Source organism: Asparagus officinalis, chromosome 7, assembly GCF_001876935.1.
Source record: "Asparagus officinalis chromosome 7, Aspof.V1, whole genome shotgun sequence".
NCBI classification, from domain to species: domain Eukaryota; kingdom Viridiplantae; phylum Streptophyta; class Magnoliopsida; order Asparagales; family Asparagaceae; genus Asparagus; species Asparagus officinalis.
In genome coordinates this window covers 4269929-4293575 of record NC_033800.1, presented here as the reverse complement: position 1 = coordinate 4293575, position 23647 = coordinate 4269929, and the positions used below count along the sequence as shown (strand labels likewise).

Genomic DNA, 23647 nt, shown 5'->3' with positions numbered 1-23647 from the left:
TTGTACATATTCCGATGCTAATTAGGCTGATGATCCCACTACCAGGAAGTCTACCACATGTTTTTGTATATTTTTTGGTGATTCTCTAATTTCCTGACGGAGTATGAAATAAGATGTTCCTGCTGTTTCCAGCACTAAGGCAGAATATCGTGCAATGTCCACAGCAACTAAAAAGATTATTCATCTTTATCGTATTCTCAGTGATTTCGGTATTTCTGTTTGGACTCCTACTCCTCTATACTGTGATAATAAGAATGCCATCCAGATTGCTAATAATCCAGTATTTCATGAGAGTACCAAACACATTGAGATCGATGCTCATTTTATCCATCAACAAGTTATCAAGGATAAGACAATTCTATTTCCTAATGTGTCATTCGCCGACGAGCTTGCAGAATTCTTCACAAAAGGCCTTACCAGTTCCAGTTTCTTGTACGCAAACTCACTTTGTTTGATCCAACATGAGTTTGAGGAGGACTGTTGATAATAGTGTTAGTAGTGGATTTTTAGTCCCACATTGGTTGTGAGAACACACCTCACCATCTTCTACTTATATAAATATATGTCCACACTCAATATTCAACTCAAGGGAAATTTACCAAAGACTCTCTCTCTCTTACTTTAACAAACATAAACTGATGTTATTAGAGATTCCTCTGCTTTCCTCTATCCGCAGGCTAACATCACTCAAAGAAAAGTAAACCATAAACAGGAACAAATTGCCAAATCTAGCTTTAATTAAAGTTTACTACTGAAAAATAAAAAGAAAAAGGAAAATATGAGATCAACTGACTCCTTAAAAACATGCTCTCGTAGCTGCTTATGGAGTTGATATCATGCAAGACTTCCTTTAAAATTCGATGCTGAAAGCTTCTCCTTCAAAATCGCAAACAATTAGTGTTACAAAAATCAGTACTCAAACAAAGACACGGATCAAGTGAGCTTGCAATTCTTGAATTACTTAATATATAATACTTAGGGTCACTTTCAGCGGTCATACTTTGCTAGCAATAATACATAAAACAACATCGCACGTCAGTTTTTACCATAATTTTCTTCTTCTTCTTGTTATTAGCACACTATGAGCAACTATCCATCCATACCACATTCATATTATATGCTCATTACTTTCTGATCTATGCTCCTGATGATAAGAAACCCATCAAAAGCTTATGCATCTTGCCTTTTTTTTTATTTTACCGGCCTCATCTAATTTAGTTTTATAATATTGTTCTTAGTTAGTGGTACAATTCTCCTCGTCTCACTTTATCTTCATAAGTTTAATCACTCATGAAATGCACTCCAAATTTTTCTATCTAAACAAGCTTATAGACATAAATAAACGACATTATAGAAGTGTACTTCTGTTATTTAAAATTTGGAAGCAAACATCCATAGTCCAATATCTAAAACATTAGAAACAATTAGTGTACAAAAATTTATGCACAACAACATCCTTCATCTCTTCATTGATATGAACAAAGGAAAGTTCAATAAAAATAGATAAACCATGTCAGAGGTTAAAGAACTTTCAGTTATATATAATTCTCCAAACAATTGAATATAGAATAACTGTCGCTCATCAATTCATTTATAAGTTGTTTCAATGTAGGCACAGGGAATTCACCAAGGAAATCATCAAGTAAATATAGGCTTGGATTTAAAAGGCGGGATCAGTGGATATCATAAGGCTCTCCCTTTTTGTCATATACGAAGAGAGAAAGCAAAGTTATAAAATGGGATGTGAATTGAAATAATAGTTTAGTTACAATTTGAAAATAAGAGGAATTGAATGCTAGTCTGCAATGATTCATGAAAAATTGTAAATGACAAAATAAACACAAATTATCGAAGAGGGAAATAAAGAGACCTTACCAGAGATTAGCAGATGATTCTCTCGGTCCTGTCAATGTCAAAATTTTCATCAGAATAAAAAAAATCAAAATCACTAAAAGCTCGTCAAAGGATTACACACAAGGAACTCATTGCCACAAATAATTCAATTTTAAACTACTTCAGAGTAATTGACAAACTTAATGTTGTGCACTCCTCTGCTATCCTCCATCGCTACCCTGTTTGTGATCGCAGAAACGGATACAGCTAGCGCCTCTTGTGTGGGCTAAAAAATTTAGATGGAAGAAAAGTCTTAAGACAAAAACTTAAGTGGCAATTCTGATGGAAGAAAAATAAACTTGAATAATGTCTTCAATCGAGTATCTCAGACAAGAAGGATCCAAATATAAGATGAAAGATTTCAATGATCTTGGAGAAGCTCCTGCTATCGGTCCTATTCGGATGATTTGAGCTCCACTCTTCCGTGTTAACCCTCATGGAGCCCTGTTCCCCATCTTGTCACATCAGGGAAAACAAAAAACAGAAAGCTTGAATATAATGCTAAGGAAAGGCAAGGAAAAAAAAAAGGGCAATGTGAGCCTCAAACCTGCGACCTTTGTGTAGGAGCTCAAGCCAATTGTCAACTGAACTACAACACTGGTAGTTAATTATCCAAAGCATTTGCAATAGATAACATCAGAATTTACTGTAGTTAACCACTGTTCATTTCCCATTAACTTTAGTATATACTAGCACGTAACCCCCGCGTATATGCGGGGGACAAAAGGTGAAATCAAACCCTATGGAAATAATTGAGAAACAAATTTCTCTGATTTAGTCATAAATTGTAAAAGTACAGTCGACATTGTGCGAAAAGATAATTGAATTCAACAATTTTGACTTATTTGTTACGAAAAAGCATATATGCAAGCAGTGGAGTGGTTTTGTTCAAAACTAAATGTAGATAAATCGACATCCTCCATATCAAATAATATTGGGACTGAAATTTATTCTATGCTTGGAGATGAATAGGATTCTTCATCCTGGCAATCTGATTCATTATGGGAGGCTATGGAATTAATCCATGACTCAATCTCCCTTTCCCCCTGAAGAAGTCCAGGTACCTGTTTCATAGGGGGAAAAACAAATGTAATAAATAAAAATGTCAAGAGAAACATTAAATTTGATGTTTATTGTATATTTCTTTGAACCTGGCTCATTTGAGGTCAAGTCTTACTACTCTTGGGATGAACAGATACACAACAAAGATCATTCTTCAAGATCGGTCCTCATCATAGTTATCTTCTGGAATTCAATGAATCATTTAAATCTCTTGATGTTTGTTACCTTGGTTAACTTTTATAACTTGATAGCCATTTTACCTCCATCTCTACAGATTATGTTCAAAAACGTTATCTAGATCCATTCGACTTTCTGGAGAGATAAAAAGTATTTTAGCAGCAATGCTTGACCGGTGTTAATTTGCACGGATAACAAGTAATGATAACAAGAAAAGATAATCCCATTTTAAAGATTTCATATAGATCCCATTTCAAAGATTTCATATAGCTCCATGTTATATAGATACAATTCATATTATGGACTGAAAATAGCTTCATAATTTCTTATGATTTCTAAATTAAGAAAGAATGATGCAGTTTATTTTCATGAGAATATGAATAAATGATAATACACACTAATGAAATAAACAATGAATAAATGATAATACACACTAATGAAATAAACAAGTCCATAACAGGCACAGTGCATCAAATAAATTCTGTAGGAGGGTTTACAGCATGCTGGATATCATAGTAATTAGTGACGTTATGTATAAGAAAATGCCAAGGCATTCTCAGACGCTTTCCATCAGCATCCATCACGACATGGTGCTCGAGTATTTTTCAAGGATGATTGCTGATACATCAGCACATTATATAGAAAACCAAAGATTTTGCCAGGTAAATATTCAACAGCTTCTAAAAAAGAATAGAAATTTGCTTTAAATATGAAAATTAGATTATGAGACCGCTAAAAGATTCCGTGCTCACATATGTCATTGATGTTGGGTACATTAAAGTCTCGTCAGTGTACAAATCAAAAAATTACTGAGTTAAGCATCCAACATTCTCTAATTACTTGTTAAAAACATAAAGTATTTTTTTTTCATTTTCCTAGTAGCTCAAACTTATTCTAATTAGTTATCAAGCTCTAGTCATCAACTTGTTTATGCGCGTTTTTTAAACTAACAAACATGAAAATAAATATCAAATATTATGTGTAGTTTATGAAAACATATCAACTATTTATCTTACTCAATTTCATCAAACAAGCTAAAGCTAGATTCCTCTCTAATTTTATGCTGATATTTATTACGGTATGTGCACATGCTCAGGCGCTTGTGCACACAGAGGCACTCATCTCCAATGTCGTAATGAAACCTCAAAGGAGCTTGTCGTTTTTGAGTTATTCTTACATCTCCAGCGTCTGATGCACCTCCAGAAATTAAATTAAAAAAAAAGATAGGTAACACCAAAGCTCTCCCCTAATTCCTCTATCTATCTAAATAAGCCAATTGCTCCACCTTACTTGGATGAGCTTAACAACCTTAAATTACTTTGCGTATACAGTAAATACAAAATACAAAATACATATAATTTAAGTCATTAAAGAGCAAGTCTCCAAAAAAAAGGGCCCCCTTAATTATTAACTCTTATTACTAAGTGGTCCATGCCCTTAATAACTTAAACTATATTTGTATCGTATTTACTATACACAAAGAACTTTAGAGGTGTTAAGTCGTCCAAGTATGTTTTGAGGTAACAAAACTTTTTCAAAGCAACCAATTAGTGGGAAATCAAGAGAGCTATATATGTGTTATAGAAAAAATCAAAGAAACATATAGTCTCAGACTCTCAACATTATTTTTGAGAAACTATACATATAATGGTTTGCATAACAAGTTCCTGAATATTTACATTTGAATCAACCTTTACCAATGTATTAATTGGCTTGCACACACGTGTACTGCCATCAGCTTTTAGTCCCCTTATTATCGTGCTTAAGAAGCATACAATTATAAACCTAAGTATTCTAAGTGAAAGGAATATAGGTGAAATTCGAAGAAGTCACAAAAAAATCCTAGATAATTATATCACATCAAGACAAGTATTTTGGTTCTCCTATCTCAAAATAAATTTTCATTTATAAAGTTAAACAAGCACATCAGATAAAATTAAGCTCAGTAAATATCATATTCTATTGTGAAACCTCATCTTCAAGAGAAATGATACACAACTTATTTAATATTTTACTTCAACCATCTTAAAAGAACTTAAACCATAATAACACAGGATGCAGAGCATTAATGATAATGAAAATAAGCCACTTGCCTAAACAAGTATAATCTTTTAAAGAAAAATAAAAGCAGAAGGAAAAGAAGAGCTACCTCTCAATATGGTTTCAAGCTGCGTAGGGGACTCCGTGAAACTTTCCTCAAGAACTGGAGGCGAATCACCTGCAACAACCGCAATCGAAATTCACAGTGCACATCCAAGTGGGCTCAGCATAAGACAATCAATAATTTCATATAGTGAATAACACAATATCTTAATATAGTTTAGACGGCAAAGACCTTGGATTCTACATGCATAATAAAACTAAGCGAATAATGAAATTAAAGAAAATTGCTAGAAGCAAAACTTCCTCTCTTGATAACAAAAGAAGATAGAAAAGGCTCGGATTTTTGAAGCGAATCACAAGTTAATAAACCCAAAATTTAACTCTAACAACAATCCAATTTTCTTAAAATGAGAAAACAATAAGGAATAAAATCCCCAAAAAGGAAGAAAACAGAGAAAAATGTGTTCATTTTTTTATGGGATTCGAAAGTTGTTTTCTGATCACCCGAGCCCTATTCCCCATCCCATCGAACATGGAGGGAACGAACAAAGAGGCCATACTTTTCATATCGTCTCGTCCTATCAAAAGAGGGAAAGGGGGAGAAAAATGAGAAGAAGAATTTTAAAAAAGGGCTGTAAACAGATTTTCCTAAATACCCTAGAATCAAAGAAGGAGAGAGAACAGATCTGGAGGGCAAAACAGGAAAAAGAATGATGAACATTTTGGTCAAATTTTGGCATGCTTTCTCCCAAGCAACCCTTAAACACCAGTTCACAATAAAGGGTAGAAACTGAAATAGAACAGCCTTAAGACGGAAAAGAAAATATACTCTATCCAGCCTTAATTCAATTTGTAAATATAGTATTATGTAATAAACTTATTTCTGCACCCAAATTCTGACTTCTAATACATGTTCAAATTTATTCTAGTGTTCCAAATTTTAAATAACTTATTTTTGGGAGAAGTGGGTTTCTTTGTTTCTCTGTTTAAACTATCAGTTGCAACTCCTATCAACTCTTCGTAACTCTTAAAGAAACTGACTGATGATTACATACTAGTTTCTTTTCCTCAATAGGTGTCCAAAGAGCTATGCAGTTGAACTATCATTGTCCGAGCGTTAAGAGGAAATTTGAGAATGCTGAGGTGGACCTTATAATTAGGCTTCATAACTTATTGGGCAACTGGTAATTAGATTGTTGAAAAGTTATTTATTGCTAGCTTGTTTTTCTATAGTTAAAATTACAATCTATTAGATAATTTCATGCCCTCAACTTTCAACTGTGGGCTTCAGAACTACTAAGAAATTGCACTTGTTTATGCAATTTTGTAGTGTTTCTTTCTTGATCATATCTTTACTTTTATGGCAAAAAACCTCATAAGATCGAAATCCACAATTGCAGCCTACATAATTTATTCGTCTCGTTGGAGAGAACTATCTATTTTTATCCTATATTTTCTCTTCTCTGTGAGAACTTTATAAACTAACATGCCTATTTGTTTGTTTAGATGGTGTCTAATTGCAGGTAGATATCCTCACAAGTTTGCAAATGATAAGCGCGCAATCTGATTGTGGAGATACATAACAAATCAAAGGATACTAAGCCTTCTGCAGGCGAACACCATCAAGAAGAAACCAACATTTTAAACTTTCAACAGTAATGAAACATGTGCAAAGAATAAAAATATTTCCTTGTCTAATATCAAAGAAGCTGGGATGACACAAGAGATTGCAGACAAAATTCATGTTTGAAGGCATCTGAAGAGGATGTGAGGATATGCATGCTGATGTTAGTCTATGGAAGATTTCGAATTATATAGATGAATGTTTCTTATTGCTTGGTTCATAGTTGAAAATGCTGAGAAATATGTTTCATATTGTTTAACTTTATCCTCTATAATGGATGTTCTATAATGTACCTCTCCAACTATTGTACACTACTTCGCAAGAAATTAGTGACATGTATGCAGTTAAGTTGGCTCAGTTGCATTCCCTGTGAATGTAGTCTTTAAGAATCATACAAGTATATTCAATTTAATGATAATAAATATCAATTTATTCCAAAAAGACTTACAAATATCATAGAGACATGAATTATTGGTATAGTATTTCTTGTGGAGTTTTATAGAGAGATGTCACTAGTTCATGGCAGATTGTTGACACTTTCAAAAGACTTTTCTTCCCATTTTGGGAGAAAGCGTGGATGTCATGTGCCTTATATTTATTAAAAGTTAAAAAAGTTTCAAACATTAGCTCCTTTGTTCATGAATTGTGCCAATGAAAGGTTAAACAGGAGTGACTTGTTGTGAATTCTGATGAATACCTGAAATACCTCGCTTGCAATCTGCATCCGCACTAGCAAAAGCCCTCTGTTTCTTTCGAACAAAAATCTCACCAATAATCTCTACAAGAACACACCCCCTTCTCAAAACAATGAAATCTGTTGGCATCTCTTACTATCATCTTCCTCTTTGTCACAGTTGAAATCAGTTTCAATGCCATGTGGCAATCATTGCAAACTCGAAGGTTTTTTATGACATGGATTGTAGCTCCATGAGGAGCACTAATAAACCCAAAAGCTACAGCTAGCTTCTCACTATGATACCAAAGATACTCTTCCTTCTGTTCATCTTCAACATCATGCAATACACTAGCAATATCAGGTTTATAACCAATTAACTTAATTCGGTACATTAAATCTGCTAATTTCTGGCGTATCTCAACTATCAGTGGATGCTGATTATCCTCTGAAGCAAAAACATGGGTCTCATTCCTCACCTGAATCCAACTAACCCCAGGTTCTTTTTTGATGAATCGTTCTCTCATGAGCTTACGAACCTCAACAACTCCATACCAACGGCTTTCTTTTGCATAGATATTTGATAAGAGAATATATGTTCCTACATCATTAGGATCTAATTGAAGTATGTGACGAGCAACTTTCTTTCCCAGACCGAAATTTCTATGTACTAGGCAACCATTCAGTAGAGATCGCCATGCTACGATGTCCCATTCGATATGAGTATATCTAATATGTTTCTCAGCCTCATCTAGTCGACCAGCCCGACACAAGATTACAATGATGCAAGTATGATGTTCAAGCCCAGGGGATATCCCCCATTTGCTCATTGAATTCAAATAATTGAAACCTTCATGTACAAGGCCAAGATGGCCACAAGCAGAAAGCACTCCAACAAAGGTTACATATGTTGGATCCATGCCTTCGTTTAACATACTACCGAAAACCCCTAGAGCTTCCTCACCTAAGCCGTGATGAGAATAACCCGTGATTATCGAACTCCAAGAAACACTGTCCCTTTCGAGCATCATTGAAAATACTTTATGTGCATCTTCTATGCTACCGCATTTTGAATACATGTTGATAAGAGCATTACCTACATTCAGATATTCCTTATGTCCTGATTTTTGTGCAAAAGCATTTAGGGCATCACCATTTGTCAAGGTAGACAAGCCTGCACATGAATTCAGTGTAACTGCAAAGGTGAAGTCATTAGGTTGGATGCCATCTGATACCATCTTCAAGAATAATTTCAAGGCTTCTTCAAAGCAATCATTTTGCGTACAGATGGCTATTAATGCTGTCCAAGAGACCACATTCCTATTGGGGATCCTAAAAAACGCATATCGAGCACTTAAAACAGCTTTGCATTTGCCATACATATCAACTAAAGCACTGCCACCAAAGACGTCATTTTCAAGCCCTCTTCTTAAAATTTGGCTATGAAGTTGGCGACCCAATCTCAAATCCTTCAAATTGGCAGAAAGTCCTAGAACAACAACATATGTGACCTGATCCCACTTGTCAACCTCATTCATCACACTTCTCATAATCTCAGCGGCAGCATCCAAATACCCATCATCCGAAAAGGCTTTAATCATGCTATTAAATGAGAAAATATCAAAATCTGGCAAAGTTTTGTAGACTTGTATAGCATCTTCTACACTTGAACATATAGAGTACATATGAAGAAGGGTGTTTCTGATGTAAGAATGAGATATTAGGCCAGACTTGACGACATAAGCATGGCACTGTTGTCCCTCACAAAGAGCTTCAAGATCAGAACAAGCTGTTAGGACTATCGAGAAAATGTACTCATTTGAACGCAATGAAGAATGACCAAAAGCCATTGATTTAAACATATAAAGGGCATCTGATGCAAGTCCACTGTGTAAATAGCCAGTCATTAGTGCACTAAAAGAGACCACATTTCTCTCGGGCATAATATTAAAAACATGACGAGCGGCTCTAAGGTGGTTGCACTTTACATAGAGATTGATCAAATTGTTGGCTTGAATAACACCACCTTGCTGGGCTCTGATCTCGGCAATTCTTTTCAAGAGGTTGGAGCTGTTTTTATAGGAAGGGAACGTTAGCATCGGACCAAATGCAGAATAATGGATGAAGAATAATGGATGAGGCTCACGGAATAAAAATAGCTCATTCGTGCAGGACTTCTTATTTTGTAGTTTCAGACCTCTCAGTTTGCATATTAGCTCCCTGAGAACAAAAAAACATTAATTAACATGATGATCAATTTCTTCTGATACCCCAAAAAGATGGATCTGGATTCAAGGTACTGTATCACAGTGTAGTGACTAAACCTATGAAACCCAATCAAATTAGCAATGGTCTAATCTTCAATTAGATTTAATGTCAACAGTCAGAGTTCCTAATATAATTATGCACATTGTAATTATTTGTAAAATGCAAATCATACATCACAAAAAGAGAGAATGCATGAAGATTCCATATGTTGTTGTCATTCTCAACAAGACATAGTCCTTCGTCTTACCAATGACAGTCTTATATGCTAATAGTCAAAGCAAAGGTAAGAGAAAATCTTACATGCAACACCCCTAACGCACTTAAAATAAATGTTAAATTACTTTCAGTTTTGTAGAATGTAAAATAATCAAGTACAAAGTTTCTTTTCAATCTAGACAACAGGGATCAAGCACAAGTACAAACAAATTATTTCTAGTACTGCAAATAATAGCATTACTTGATTGTATAAAGAAGCAATTAAGTACTCCTCGGTGAACTAGTACACCGAAATGAATTTGAACTTTAGTTCCTATACATAGTCTGGAGAAAAAGAACAAGAATTATACATGGAAATAACAGTATGAGGTGATGGCTCATTTGTAAGTGAGCTATTAAGATACAGCTACGTGACGAGTTCATCCTAAAAGTCACATCAAAAGGTGTGAACCTCACACTTGTATCTCTTGTTAGCTCATTTTGCTAGATGAGCTGCTACCTCATAACCATTGAACCTGATATAATCTCAAGGAGTTCACTTTTTATCATGTATATGTTGAGACTTGAAAGCAACGAATTAAAAAACCTGGCTTTGCATGGACATAAACAAGGAGATACTCTACAGCTAAGAAAGCTTAATTTGAAACTGTTCATACACATATCGAGCAAAATATGATTGCTTTCGTTTCAGAATCTAATTTGACATTGAACATACATCTATTGCAAGATTTTCTTCAACATTCTTTAGCAGAACAACTGACACTGGGTAGGTGCTAGATTACATGAACCTTGGACCAAGTTCAATAGATTATATCTTATTCAACAAAACAATGCAATTGAGGGTGTCAAATAAGATTGGCTATAACTTACTATGAAAAACTCGACAAAATAAGGGAGGATTGCTGGCATCAACAACCAGTGACAACTATTATTGACTTGCCAACAAACTTACACATAAACATGGTACAAGATGTGGAATAAACAGCCTATGATATTTTATAGAAATAAGTTTGTAGACAATCTCAATTATCGAATTACCTTACCTTTCGTTTAGTTTTATATGAAGTATTTAAAGCACTAGTTGCGCGTGATGAGCATTTACATACTAAACCATAATTTGTTTCGGTAATATTTTTTTTTCCTTTTCTCGCTCAGTGAAAAAAATCTTGTAACAGACATATGTACAATATCAAATTAGATTCTGAAACCAAGGAAATCGTATGTTGCTTGATATATGTATGTACATTATCAAATTAAGCTTTCTTAGTTGTAGAGTATCTCCTTGTTTATTACCATGCAAAGCCAAGTTTTTTAATTTATTGCTTTCAAGTTTCAACATATACATGACAAAAAGTGAACTCCTTGAGAGTATAACAAGCAATGTTACAGAAAGAGTTAGGCGGACCAGACGCTTGACCCGTGGCCTAGCGCCTAGGGGCCTAGGCGTTTTCCTTTTTTTATTATTTAAGTACAACAATTGATAAAAAGGAGAGAAAATAGTGTTGTAAAGGCCACAGACAAAGGGGGGCACATCAACAAACTAAGAACTGTTAACAAACTCACTCTAATTAACAAAAAATGAAACTTCATAAGTGACTTTTAAACAAAACAGTAAAAAAAAAGTCAAAAATAAATTACAGTGACAGCGAGCAAGATCATTGCTAGTATGCTATTGTGGACAACTAATTCAACTCAATTTAATTGCATAACTGACTTGACTGTTATTGTTACTTCATTACTTAATGTAACACTTAACAATAGCTTTTGTTCGTCTCAATTAAATTGATAATAATATAACACTCAATTGATTAAGTAAACTTATCAAGTAACTAACTAATAATTCACTGTTAAAAAACAATTATAAGAGAACATTGAGCTATAAACAACCTAATAATCAAGAATATATAGTTGAAATTAGAAATAAATAAAAAAAGAGAGAAATTTGTCACCTTGGGCTTGGTCGGAGGTGGAGATTGGCGATGGCGAGCTTGGTGGGTTTGATCGGCGGCGGCGGGAGAAGGTGACAATGGCGGCGGAGATAGGTTGGGATCGGGTTTTGGGGGAATAATAACGAGAATGGGGCGTTTGGGCTGAGGGTTTGGGCCGACTTTCGCCTCCACTATTTGATTTTGGGCCGTTTTTGGGCTCCAACATCTTTCATATCTAATATCGCAGATAATAGCATCACTGATTGTATGAAGAAGCAAATTAAGTACACCTGGGTGAACTAGTACACCGAAATGAGGTTGAGCTTTAGTTCCTATGCCTAGCCCGAAGAAACGGAACAAGAATCATACATGAAATAATAGGTGTGATGTGGACGCTCGTTTCATTAAATGAGCTATTAAGATATAACCCGCGTCATGAGGTCCATTTTAAAAGTCACATCAGTAGTTGTAAACCTCACATTTTTATCTCTTACTAGCTCATTTTGCTAAATGAGCCGTCACCTCACTACCATCGAACCTGATACCAATGTTTTAAAAAAACAGCATAAGTGGACCTCCAGGCGCTTAAATTTGGCATGAGCAGGTACTGGCTAGGCGGTCTAGACGCCTAGTTTGCCTGCTCATGCCAAGTTTAAGCCCCCATAGGTCAGCTTATGTTACTTTTTTTTAAAATACTGATATCAGGTTTGATGGTTATGAGGTAGCAGCTCGTTTAGTAAAATGAGCTAGCAAAAGATAACGGTGTTAGGTCTGCACATTTTGACGTAACTTTTAAAATGGACCTCATCACGTGGCTCTACCTTGATAGCTCGTTTAACATAATTATCTGTCACCTTATACATATTATTTTAATATATGATTGTTGTTATGCTATTCTGTACTATATATGGGAACTAAAGCACAGATTCATTTCAGTGCTGTACTAGTTTTCACCCTGGTGTACCTAATTGCTTCTTTATACAATCAAGCGATGCTATTATTTGCAGTACTAAATATTAAAGTAACTTACTTGTACTTGTGCTTGATCCTCGTCGTCTAGATTGTAAAGAAACTTTAAACTTGGTCATTTTACGTTCTACAAAACTGAAAGTAATTCAACATTTATTTTAAGTGAGTTAGGGGTGTTGCGTGTAAGATTTTCTCTTACCTTTGCTTGGACTATTTGCATATATACAAGATTGCTACTAGTAAGACGAAGGGCTATATCTTGTTAAGAATGAGAACGACAAAGAGAATCTTCATACATTCCCTCTTTCTGTGATATCTAATGATTTGCAATTAATTACAATGTGCATAATTATATTAGGAACTCTGAATGTTCTTTTATCTTATTAATATTGACACCTATATATCTTCCATTATTCAGCGAAAAGTCCTAGTCCTTGGTTGGTGTAACGTTTACATGGTTCTCATTGAAGATTAGACCATTGCCAATTTGATTGGTTCTCATAGGTTTAGTCAGTACACTTTGATACTGTGCATTGAATCCAGATCCATCTTTTTGAGGGGTCGGAAGAAATTGATCATCATGTTAAAAAATGTTCACTGTTCTCAGATATAATTAACTCTTTTGGGCTGGACAGGAACATCAGGGGTGCAGTGGAGCTCTACGAGATGCTGGAAATCTGAATGGAAAAAGAAAAATTGCAAGAGAGTTTTTCGGACTATTTTGAACCTTTTTTTTGGTTTTTTGATTCTGGCTGTAACTTCTATCTTGTATATCTCTGCTGTTTTAGCAGAACACTTGATTTATTATGTACCGTTTCCGTTTGACTATAGAAATCTGATATTTCTCAAGTCATGAACTTGAGGTTGGATTTGGCCCATAGGTCAATGTATCAGTGTCTGCGTTGAATAACGGCTATGGTCCTCTCTTCATCCTCATTGATACTTTTTCGGTAAAGTCTCTTGTTAACATGGTTAGGAAAGTGTTGAAAAAGGTGTAGATCAAACTCACCTCAGGCGACGAAGAGCTCCGGCGAGCTCATGGATGTTGCAGGCGTGCGTGGGCAACGAACTTCAGGCGAAGTCGACGACGAACGTGAGCCCCGCGTGCGATCGCCTCCCCGAGCTCTGCGTTCGACCCCAGCTCTGCGTTCGACCCCCAACTCTGCGTTCGACCCCACCTCGGCGTTTGCCCCCACCTTTGCGTCCGTGGGCCGCTGGCGACAGGCTGTCGCCAGCTCATCCACCTCGCCTATAAAAAGGCCCCTAGGGTTTCGTTGCTGCGCTGCTGATTTCTTCCCCTCCTCCGATTGTTCCTCTGGCGGCGGAACCCTAAAAACGCAGCTGCGTTTTCCCTCTTTCTCCAGCGCTTAGGATTTGAGAATCTTAAGGGGAGATTAAGAGAAGGGGATTTAAGAGGAGAGAGAGATCATTAAAGAGGATTAAAGAGGGTATTTATTGTGGGGTTATTCATTTATTCTCAAGTGAGAATTGAAAGGGTTCATACCCTTTGATTATTAACACTGTAGCTACAGTGTTTATCAGAGAAATCTCAGTTTTGAGATACGCTCCTAAATTGTAATTTCTTGTTTGATTAATAAGAAATTATCTGTGTGGCTCCCGAGGACGTAGGCAGTTGCCGAACCTCGTAAATCTTGGTGTACTTTTTCTATACTGCGTTTCTGTTGCATTAGGGGTTTCAGCGTTAAATTCCCAACAGAAAGTTCTATTTTCTTTAATTAAACAAGGGATGCTATCACGTACCTTTTTTCTATTATGATTAATAAAATGAAAAGGGATTTATCCCTTGTTTTTTCACTCAAAAAAAAAGTTCATTGTTCTCAGGAAGCTAGTATTCAAACTGAAAGGTCTGAAACTACAAAATCAAAAGTCCTGCACGAATGGGCCATCTTTTTCCATGATCAACATCCATTATCCTGCATTTGATCTGATGCCAACATTCCCTTCCTATAAAAACAACTTCAACAATTGAGTTCAGTTGAGATTGAGTTTGATGAAGAAGTTCGGGCGTTGATATTGTTGTCTTCCCTACCAGAGAGTTGGAACGCTACAGTCACAGCTGTGAGTAGCTCGTCGGGAAACAGTAAGTTGAAGTTCGACGACGTTCGTGATTTGGTTCTCAGTGAGGAGATCCGACGGAGAGAAACGGGTGAAGCTACAACCTCTTCAGTATTGCATACAGAGTCAAGAGGTAGAAATTCAACCAGAGGAAACGGACGAGGAAAATCAAACTACAGAGGTAGATCAAAGGACAGGAGGTCCAAATCAAGGAATCCAAGCAACAGCTCGAAGGCTATCGAGTGTTGGAATTGTGGAAAGACCGGGCATTACAAGAATCAGTGCAAGAGTGCACAGAAAGAGAAGGAGGCAAAGGCAGAGGTGAATGTCACATCCACTTCAGGAGGAGACGACGCATTGATATGCTCTTTGGAGAGCAAGGAGGAATCTTGGGTGTTAGATTCAGGAGCGTCGTTCCACGCTACTTCTCAGAAAGAATTCTTCGAGAAGTATACTCCCGGAAAACTTGGATACGTATATCTTGGTGATGATCAACCGTGTGCTATAGTGGGCAAAGGCGTGGTGAAAATTAAGTTGAACGGGTCAGTATGGGAGCTGAAGGATGTCAGGCATATTCCCGACCTGAGAAAAAATTTAATATCCGTAGGCCAGTTGGCTGGCGAAGGATATACCACAACCTTCCATGGAGGTGATTGGAAGATCTCAAATGGCGCAATGACGATTGCCCGAGGCAAGAAGACTGGTACCCTGTATATGACAGCAGGTGCACGTTGTTCGATCTCAGTTGCAACTAGCAATGAGACCTCAAAGCTGTGGCACCAGAGACTCGGTCATATGAGTGAAAAGGGGATGAAAATCATGCACACAAAGGGGAAACTCCCAGGACTGCAGTCAGTGGAGATGGATATGTGTGAAGAATGTATACTTGGAAAGCAGAAGAGAGTCAGCTTTCAGACAAGTGGCAGAACCCCCAGGAAGCAGAAGCTAGAGCTCGTTCACTCAGATGTTTGGGGACCAACCACCACTGCGTCGATTGGTGGGAAACACTACTTCGTGACTTTTATCGATGATCACACTCGGAAAGTATGGGTCTACTTTCTGAAACATAAGTCAGAAGTGTTTGAGGCTTTCAGAAGATGGAAAGCCATGGTCGAGAATGAGACCGGTCTGAGAATAAAGAAGCTCAGGACCGACAATGGCGGTGAGTATGAAGACACCGGATTCAAGAAGTTCTGCTATGAGCACGGGATCAGAATGGAGAGAACCGTGCCCGGCACGCCTCAGCAAAATGGAGTAGCTGAGCGAATGAACCGAACGTTGACGGAGAGAGCCAGAAGCATTCGAGTACAATCAGGCCTACCGAAGCAGTTCTGGGCAGAAGCGGTCAACACAGCAGCTTACTTGATCAACCGAGGTCCATCGGTTCCATTGGAGCACAGAATACCAGAGGAGGTATGGTGCGGAAAGGAGGTAAAACTCTCACATCTAAAAGTTTTCGGTTGTGTAGCTTACGTGCATATTAGTGATCAAGGCAGGAATAAGCTTGATCCCAAGTCAAAGAAATGCACTTTCATCGGCTATGGTGAAGATGAGTTCGGCTACCGCATTTGGGACAACGAAAACAAGAAGGTGATCCGGAGCAGAGATGTGATATTCAACGAGAAGGTGATGTACAAGGACATGCACAAGACAAATGACTCAGAGAGCGAGTCAATATTTGTAGATGCAGATGATGTCCCGAGTAACCTCTCGGAAGAACCCAATGCAGAGGGTCCTCAGCAAGAAGAGCCTGTTGGACAAGATGGTGCGCAGGAGCCCGACGCACCAGCTCCGATATTAAGAAGATCTTCTCGTCCTCCTGTACCCAACAGGAGATACATGAACTATCTGTTGTTGACAGATGGTGGGGAGCCTGAAAGCTTTGATGAAGCTTGTCAGTGTGGAGATGCGAGCAAGTGGAAGCTTGCCATGAAAGATGAGATGAAGTCTCTCATATCAAACCAGACGTGGGAACTAGCTGAGTTGCCCACGGGTAAGAAGGCACTCCACAACAAATGGGTGTACCGGGTGAAAGAGGAGCAGGATGGTTCCAGGAGATATAAAGCCCGATTGGTTGTCAAAGGTTTCCAGCAGAAGGAAGGAATTGACTACACCGATATTTTCGCTCCCGTGGTGAAGCTAAATACTATCAGGACCGTGATGAGTATTGTAGCAATTGAAGATCTTCATCTCGAGCAGTTAGACGTGAAGACGGCGTTTCTTCACGGAGATCTAGAAGAGGAGATATACATGCACCAGCCAGAAGGTTTCTCAGAAGAAAAGAAGAAAAAGAACCTGGTGTGCAGACTCAAGAAGAGCTTGTATGGCCTGAAACAAGCCCCAAGACAGTGGTACAAGAAGTTTGACGGCTTCATGCACAAGGAAGGTTTCCAGAAGTGCAACGCCGACCACTGTTGCTACTTCAAAAGATATCAGTCCAGCTATATCATCCTACTGCTGTATGTTGATGATATGTTGGTTGCAGGAGCAGATATGGAGGATATCAAGAGTTTGAAGCAGCAGCTGTCAAAGGAGTTTGACATGAAGGACTTGGGTCCAGCGAAGAAGATCCTTGGAATGCAAATCACGAGAGATAAGAAGAGAGGTCTCTTGCAGTTATCTCAGACGGAGTACATCAACCGTGTTTTGCAGAGATTTAACATGGGCAACGCCAAGCCTGTGAGCACACCCTTGGCCATCCATTTTCGTCTATCGAAGGATCAGTCTCCTCAGTCAGAAGAAGAGAAAGAGAGTATGGCTCAGGTACCTTACGCCTCAGCTATCGGAAGCTTGATGTACGCTATGGTCTGTACGAGACCAGATATTGGCCATGCAGTGGGAGTGGTCAGCCGGTTTATGTCGAATCCAGGAAAAGCTCATTGGGAAGCGGTCAAGTGGATTCTGAGATATCTACGAGGCACCACACAGAAGTGTTTGCACTTTGGTAAGGGAGAGGTAGAAGTGCAAGGGTACGTAGATGCAGACTTCGGCGGCGAAGTTGATCACCGAAGAAGCACCACCGGCTATGTATTCACCGTTGGAACTACAGCTGTTAGTTGGATGTCACAGGTACAGAAGATCGTTACCCTATCCACTACAGAAACTGAGTATGTTGCAGTGACTGAAGCCAGTAAAGAGATGATATGGCTTCAAGGTTTGTTGACAGAGCTGGGATTCAAACAGGAGAAGAATGTTTTGCACAGTGATAGCCAGAGTGCGATACACTTGGCGAAAAATTCAGCATTTCATTCTAGAACGAAGCATATTGCGCTTCGGTATCACTTCATCAGATCCCTGTTGGAAGATGACGTGTTGTCAGAAGAAAAGAAGAAGAAGCTGGTGTGCAGACTCAAGAAGAGCTTGTATGGCCTGAAACAAGCCCCAAGACAGTGGTACAAGAAGTTTGATGGCTTCATGCACAAGAAAGGTTTTCAGAAGTGCAACGCCGACCACTGTTGCTACTTCAAAAGATATCAGTCCAGCTATATCATCCTACTGCTGTATGTTGATGATATGTTGGTTGCAGGAGCAGATATGGAGGATATCAAGAGTTTGAAGCAGCAGCTGTCAAAAGAGTTTGACATGAAGGACTTGGGTCCAGCGAAGAAGATCAATAGTGTTTGGGAGCCTAGCAAGAATTTCTATGTTAGAGAAATCAAGGGGATTGATCAGCATGTGATAGAAGGCATAGCAGGCAGTTGTTCTGCTGTGCGGTCGACCGCGATGTGCGCGGCGGGCGACCGCACAGCAGTCGGGCACACAGGAGACTTTTCTCCTGCTGTGCGGTCGACCGCGCCAGGCGCGGCGGTCGACCGCACAGCAGGCAGAGAGTTTTTCTGTGTTGGGTCTTAATGGGTTTCGGGTCGGGTTCGGGTCGGGTTGTGGGGATAGTATATATACTATTATACCCAAGAGAGCCCCATTTTCCATCTGAAATCAGAACCCTAGCCCCCTCTCTCCCCTCAAACCCTAGTTTCTCTCTCTTTGGTGATTTGGAGGAGCTTTGGAGGGCTTTTCAGCGGATTTTCGGTGTATTCAGCGAGAGGGATCATCTTCCTCCAGATCTAGGGCTTTATTTTCGTCGTAGGCGAGTAACATCTCGCCCAACTTCGTCCCTTTTCGTTTTTATGCTTAGATTTGTGTTTTCATCCGGTTTTATTGAGCCCAAATCGTATTTTTTTTGTAGATAAAGTAGATCTTATGGCTTGAGGTGCAAGAATCATATTTTTCAGTAATAAAATTTCACTAATGATGTTTAATTAATGGGATTTTGATCTGAAACGCTTTTATGAGAGTTAAACCCATTTTTATTGTTTAAAAACTTTTAAAACCATGTTGATTAAGGTTTGGGATTTTTTTGATAATGAGGTTCTAACCATTTAAACTGGTTGTGCATTGCCCTAGTTCACTGTTAAAAGGTAATAGTATAACGGGTATAGAAAACCCAAGTTTTTGTATATGAGTTCGGTAGCTGACAGAACCCAGAATGGGGTTCTGTCCGCCCAGCGGTCGATCGCAGAGAACCCAGCGGTCGACCGTCGCGTTTTTCTGCCAGCAGAATTGCTTCTGCCCTTTTGGCGGTCGACCGGCATGACCTCTGCGGTCGACCGCCGCTCAGCTTCTGAACCCAGTGGGTCTCAGGCCTGCGAGCGGTCGACCGGAGTGGGCTCTGCGGTCGACCGCCGCACAGTTTTCTGCTTTATTTGTTTCTGTTGTATCGTACACTCGTTCGAGTGCTTACTTCAATCATCTGACTTTGATCTTCAGTTGTACTAAGCACCTATGGCTGATAGACGGCCCGAAATACATGCCTAGAATCACATGACGAGTTGAGTGTGAGTTTTGCATAAGTAAACCATACCTCGCATATCACTAATGCCTGTTCAGTTGCACAGTCCTCGTGTTGGACTATAATCCATAGAAGTCCTCGTGTTGGACTATAATCCATTTCAGTCCTCGTGTTGGACAATTATCCATTTATCTCATGAGTTGGGAAATCTCTATATTTAAATCATGTATTGGACATCTTTTTAACCCTGCATGTGACATTTCACAGGAGTTATGACATGACACTTATGAAGAATAAGACACCACATATATTGAGAATATGATATGACTCTCATGTCGAATACGACATGGTATTCATGTGGGACGTTTCATAATACAGTATATATATATGTCCTGAGATGGGTTGTATTTCCTTTTTACTTATTTCTGTGCATGTGTTAGACTCCGGGTTTGGTACTTAGGGATTTTCAATTTGGGATATAAGGTATATTCATGAGGGTTTCCTTGTTTGGATTATTTCGCTTGACGTACCTATGCCCGTGTTGGAACTTCCTAAGTACTAAAGCCCATTGTTCATTTCTTCTGGATAATTGCTTATATATATGTTTTGTGACAACTGTATTTTCTTATACAACAAGCCTTCTCCCTTGGGGTTGGTTGTGATGTTGCTCGCTAGCGCTTTGACGCTCGTTGTCCCTCTCCCTTTCAGGTCACGAGCCAGGAGCCCGGAGAGTCGCAGGTTGATGGCGACACACTTTAGTGTTCGACTATCTATTCTAGCTATGTTTTATTTTGGAGCTCCACTATAGACTTCGTTTAGACGGTTGAGGACTTTATTTCTAGATGTTGTAAAGGCTGTGTGCCTTATTTCCTTTACTCAGACTTGTTGTATTTGGGATGTATTAAGAACTCCAGTTTGTTCATTTCAGACATTGACTTTATATTCCTGTATGTTGGATGATGAAATACTATTTTTACCTCTATCATTTTCATCAGTTATCTCTTGTAGTATTTTTTTCCACTTGCTTTGTACCTACACCTGTTATTGACTCACTAGAGTGATAGAATTGTGATGGTGAAACATGTTATCGCACGGTGTGGTGCATGGCAGGTTTGACATTCTTGGTTTCACCTCGGACTGCAGCTTTGTGTGAACCCAGGGGCGTCACAATCCTACTGCTGTATGTTGATGATATGTTGGTCGCAGGAGCAGATATGGAGGATATCAGAAGTTTGAAGCAGCAGCTGTCAAAGGAGTTTGACATGAAGGATTTGGGTCCAGCGAAGAAGATCCTTGGAATGCAAATCACGAGAGATAAGAAGAGAGGTCTCTTGTAGTTATCTCAGACGGAGTACATCAACCGTGTCTTGCAGAGATTCAACATGGGCAACGCCAAGCCTGTGAGCACACCCTTGACCAGCCACTTTCGTTTATCGAATGATCAGTCTCCTCAGTCAGAAGAAGAGAAAGAGAGTATGGCTCAGGTACCTTACGCCTCAGCTATCGGAAGCTTGATGTACGCTATGGTCTGTACGAGACCAGACATTGGCCATGCAGTGGGAGTGGTCAGCCGGTTTATGTCGAATCCAGGAAAATCTCATTGGGAAGCGGTCAAGTGGATTCTGAGATATCTACGAGGCACCACACAGAAGTGTTTGCACTTTGGTAAGGGAGAGGTAGAAGTGCAAGGGTACGTAGATGCAGACTTTGGAGGTGAAGTTGATCACCGAAGAAGCACCACCGGCTATGTATTCACCGTTGGAACTACAGCTGTTAGTTGGATGTCACAGGTACAGAAGATCGTTACCCTATCCACTACAGAAGCTGAGTATGTTGCAGTGACTGAAGCCAGTAAAGAGATGATATGGCTTCAGGGTTTGTTGACAGAGCTGGGATTCAAACAGGAGAAGAATGTTTTGCACAGTGATAGCCAGAGTGCGATACACTTGGCGAAGAATTCCGCATTTCATTCTAGAACGAAGCATATTACGCTTCGGTACCACTTCATCAGATCCCTGTTGGAAGATGACGTGTTGAAACTGGAAAAGATTCCAGGAAGTAAGAATCCAGCAGACATGTTAACAAAGACGGTGACAGTTCAGAAAATGGAGTTGTGCGCAACTTCAGTTGGCCTTCATGCATAGATGATGAAGGCGGAGCCACACAATCGCCTCCCCGAGCTCTGCGTTCGACCCCAGCTCTGCGTTCGACCCCCAACTCTGCGTTCGACCCCACCTCGGCGTTTGCCCCCACCTTTGCGTCCGTGGGCCGCTGGCGACAGGCTGTCGCCAGCTCATCCACCTCGCCTATAAAAAGGCCCCTAGGGTTTCGTTGCTGCGCTGCTGATTTCTTCCCCTCCTCCGATTGTTCCTCTGGCGGCGGAACCCTAAAAACGCAGCTGCGTTTTCCCTCTTTCTCCAGCGCTTAGGATTTGAGAATCTTAAGGGGAGATTAAGAGAAGGGGATTTAAGAGGAGAGAGAGATCATTAAAGAGGATTAAAGAGGGTATTTATTGTGGGGTTATTCATTTATTCTCAAGTGAGAATTGAAAGGGTTCATACCCTTTGATTATTAACACTGTAGCTACAGTGTTTATCAGAGAAATCTCAGTTTTGAGATACGCTCCTAAATTGTAATTTCTTGTTTAATTAATAAGAAATTTACTGTGTGGCTCCCGAGGACGTAGGCAGTTGCCGAACCTCGTTAAATCTTGGTGTACTTTTTCTATACTGCGTTTCTGTTGCATTAGGGGTTTCAGCGTTAAATTCCCAACAGAAAGTTCTATTTTCTTTAATTAAACAAGGGATGCTATCACGTACCTTTTTTCTATTATGATTAATAAAATGAAAAGGGATTTATCCCTTGTTTTTTCACTCAAAAAAAAAGTTCATTGTTCTCAGGAAGCTAGTATTCAAACTGAAAGGTCTGAAACTACAAAATCAAAAGTCCTGCACGAATGGGCCATCTTTTTCCATGATCAACATCCATTATCCTGCATTTGATCTGATGCCAACATTCCCTTCCTATAAAAACAACTTCAACCTCTTGAAAAGAATTGCTGTCTGTCTACTTAAGATAGAACTTTTTTGTTTGGTGTGAATCGGCAAATCCTAGATCAATTGTTCTCTATAGTTAGATCTCTATAGTAGCCATCAATGTTTAATAAGCGAAGCGCATGGCGAGGCGCCAGACTCTTTGACGAAGCGAGGTGGAAGCTTCATGAGAAATTTGTAAAAATTATAACATATAACATATAGTGGAATAATGATTTTTAAATATATACATTCATGTCCTAATTGGTAAAAAAGGAATTTACATGTGAAGTACAGAAACGAATCATAATAAACTAAGGTACATGCATAACATGTATGTTTTATTTATACTCACATGGTTATATTGAAAATACATAGGGATATTTTAATGATAATTAAAAATCCTTTTATGTCCTCCTATATTGTCTAAAGCGTGAGCATCAAAAGAAAAACGCTTTATAAAGCGTGAAGAGCACACTTCGATCATGCTTTAAGCGATGAGTCGTAAGCTTCAAGGGATAAATAGCTTCCGGCCCTCTTGTGTTCTGAACCGTTTATCTTTTAAAAAGTTACGAAGCGAGTTATGGAGTGAGTTTCCAAAATGCTTTTTCAAACATGAGCAGCCGTAGCAAGTGGTGGTAATTAATGTAATTATACCACTGTTAAAGAATCTATGTCTGTAGCATGGATGGCAACTATACATATGTAATAAATAACAGCTGTATAATCACTTCGCATAGGGTGTCGAAGTAACGTAATTATATACAGGTATATGATACTGTACAGCAGTTAAAGAATCTTGTTCTGTATCTTTTCTTTCTTTACCCAATCATTTGT

At 38.7% G+C, this 23647-nt stretch overlaps 1 protein-coding gene and 1 long non-coding RNA gene across 2 annotated transcripts; both read right to left on the bottom strand.

Annotated features, from left to right (window-relative positions):
• Positions 601 to 9568, bottom strand: LOC109846570 (pentatricopeptide repeat-containing protein At5g39680). Its single transcript, XM_020415816.1, has 4 exons — positions 7557 to 9568; positions 5282 to 5350; positions 1876 to 2957; positions 601 to 876 (listed from the first exon to the last, which is right to left on the bottom strand). Exon 1 carries the CDS (start codon positions 9473 to 9475, stop codon positions 7625 to 7627), a length of 1851 nt encoding a protein of 616 aa, XP_020271405.1. The 5' UTR covers positions 9476 to 9568; the 3' UTR covers positions 601 to 876; positions 1876 to 2957; positions 5282 to 5350; positions 7557 to 7624.
• On the bottom strand, positions 9574 to 12186 carry LOC109846571. The gene is made up of 3 exons (XR_002248560.1): positions 11966 to 12186; positions 9679 to 9752; positions 9574 to 9602 (listed from the first exon to the last, which is right to left on the bottom strand). It is a non-coding gene; the product is annotated as an uncharacterized LOC109846571 (long non-coding RNA).

What these genes read in the sequence shown, in the direction of transcription:
- LOC109846570 (XM_020415816.1), bottom strand. Translation starts at nt 9,475, where the DNA reads ATGCCCGAGAGAAATGTGGTCTCTTTTAGTGCACTAATGACTGGCTAT.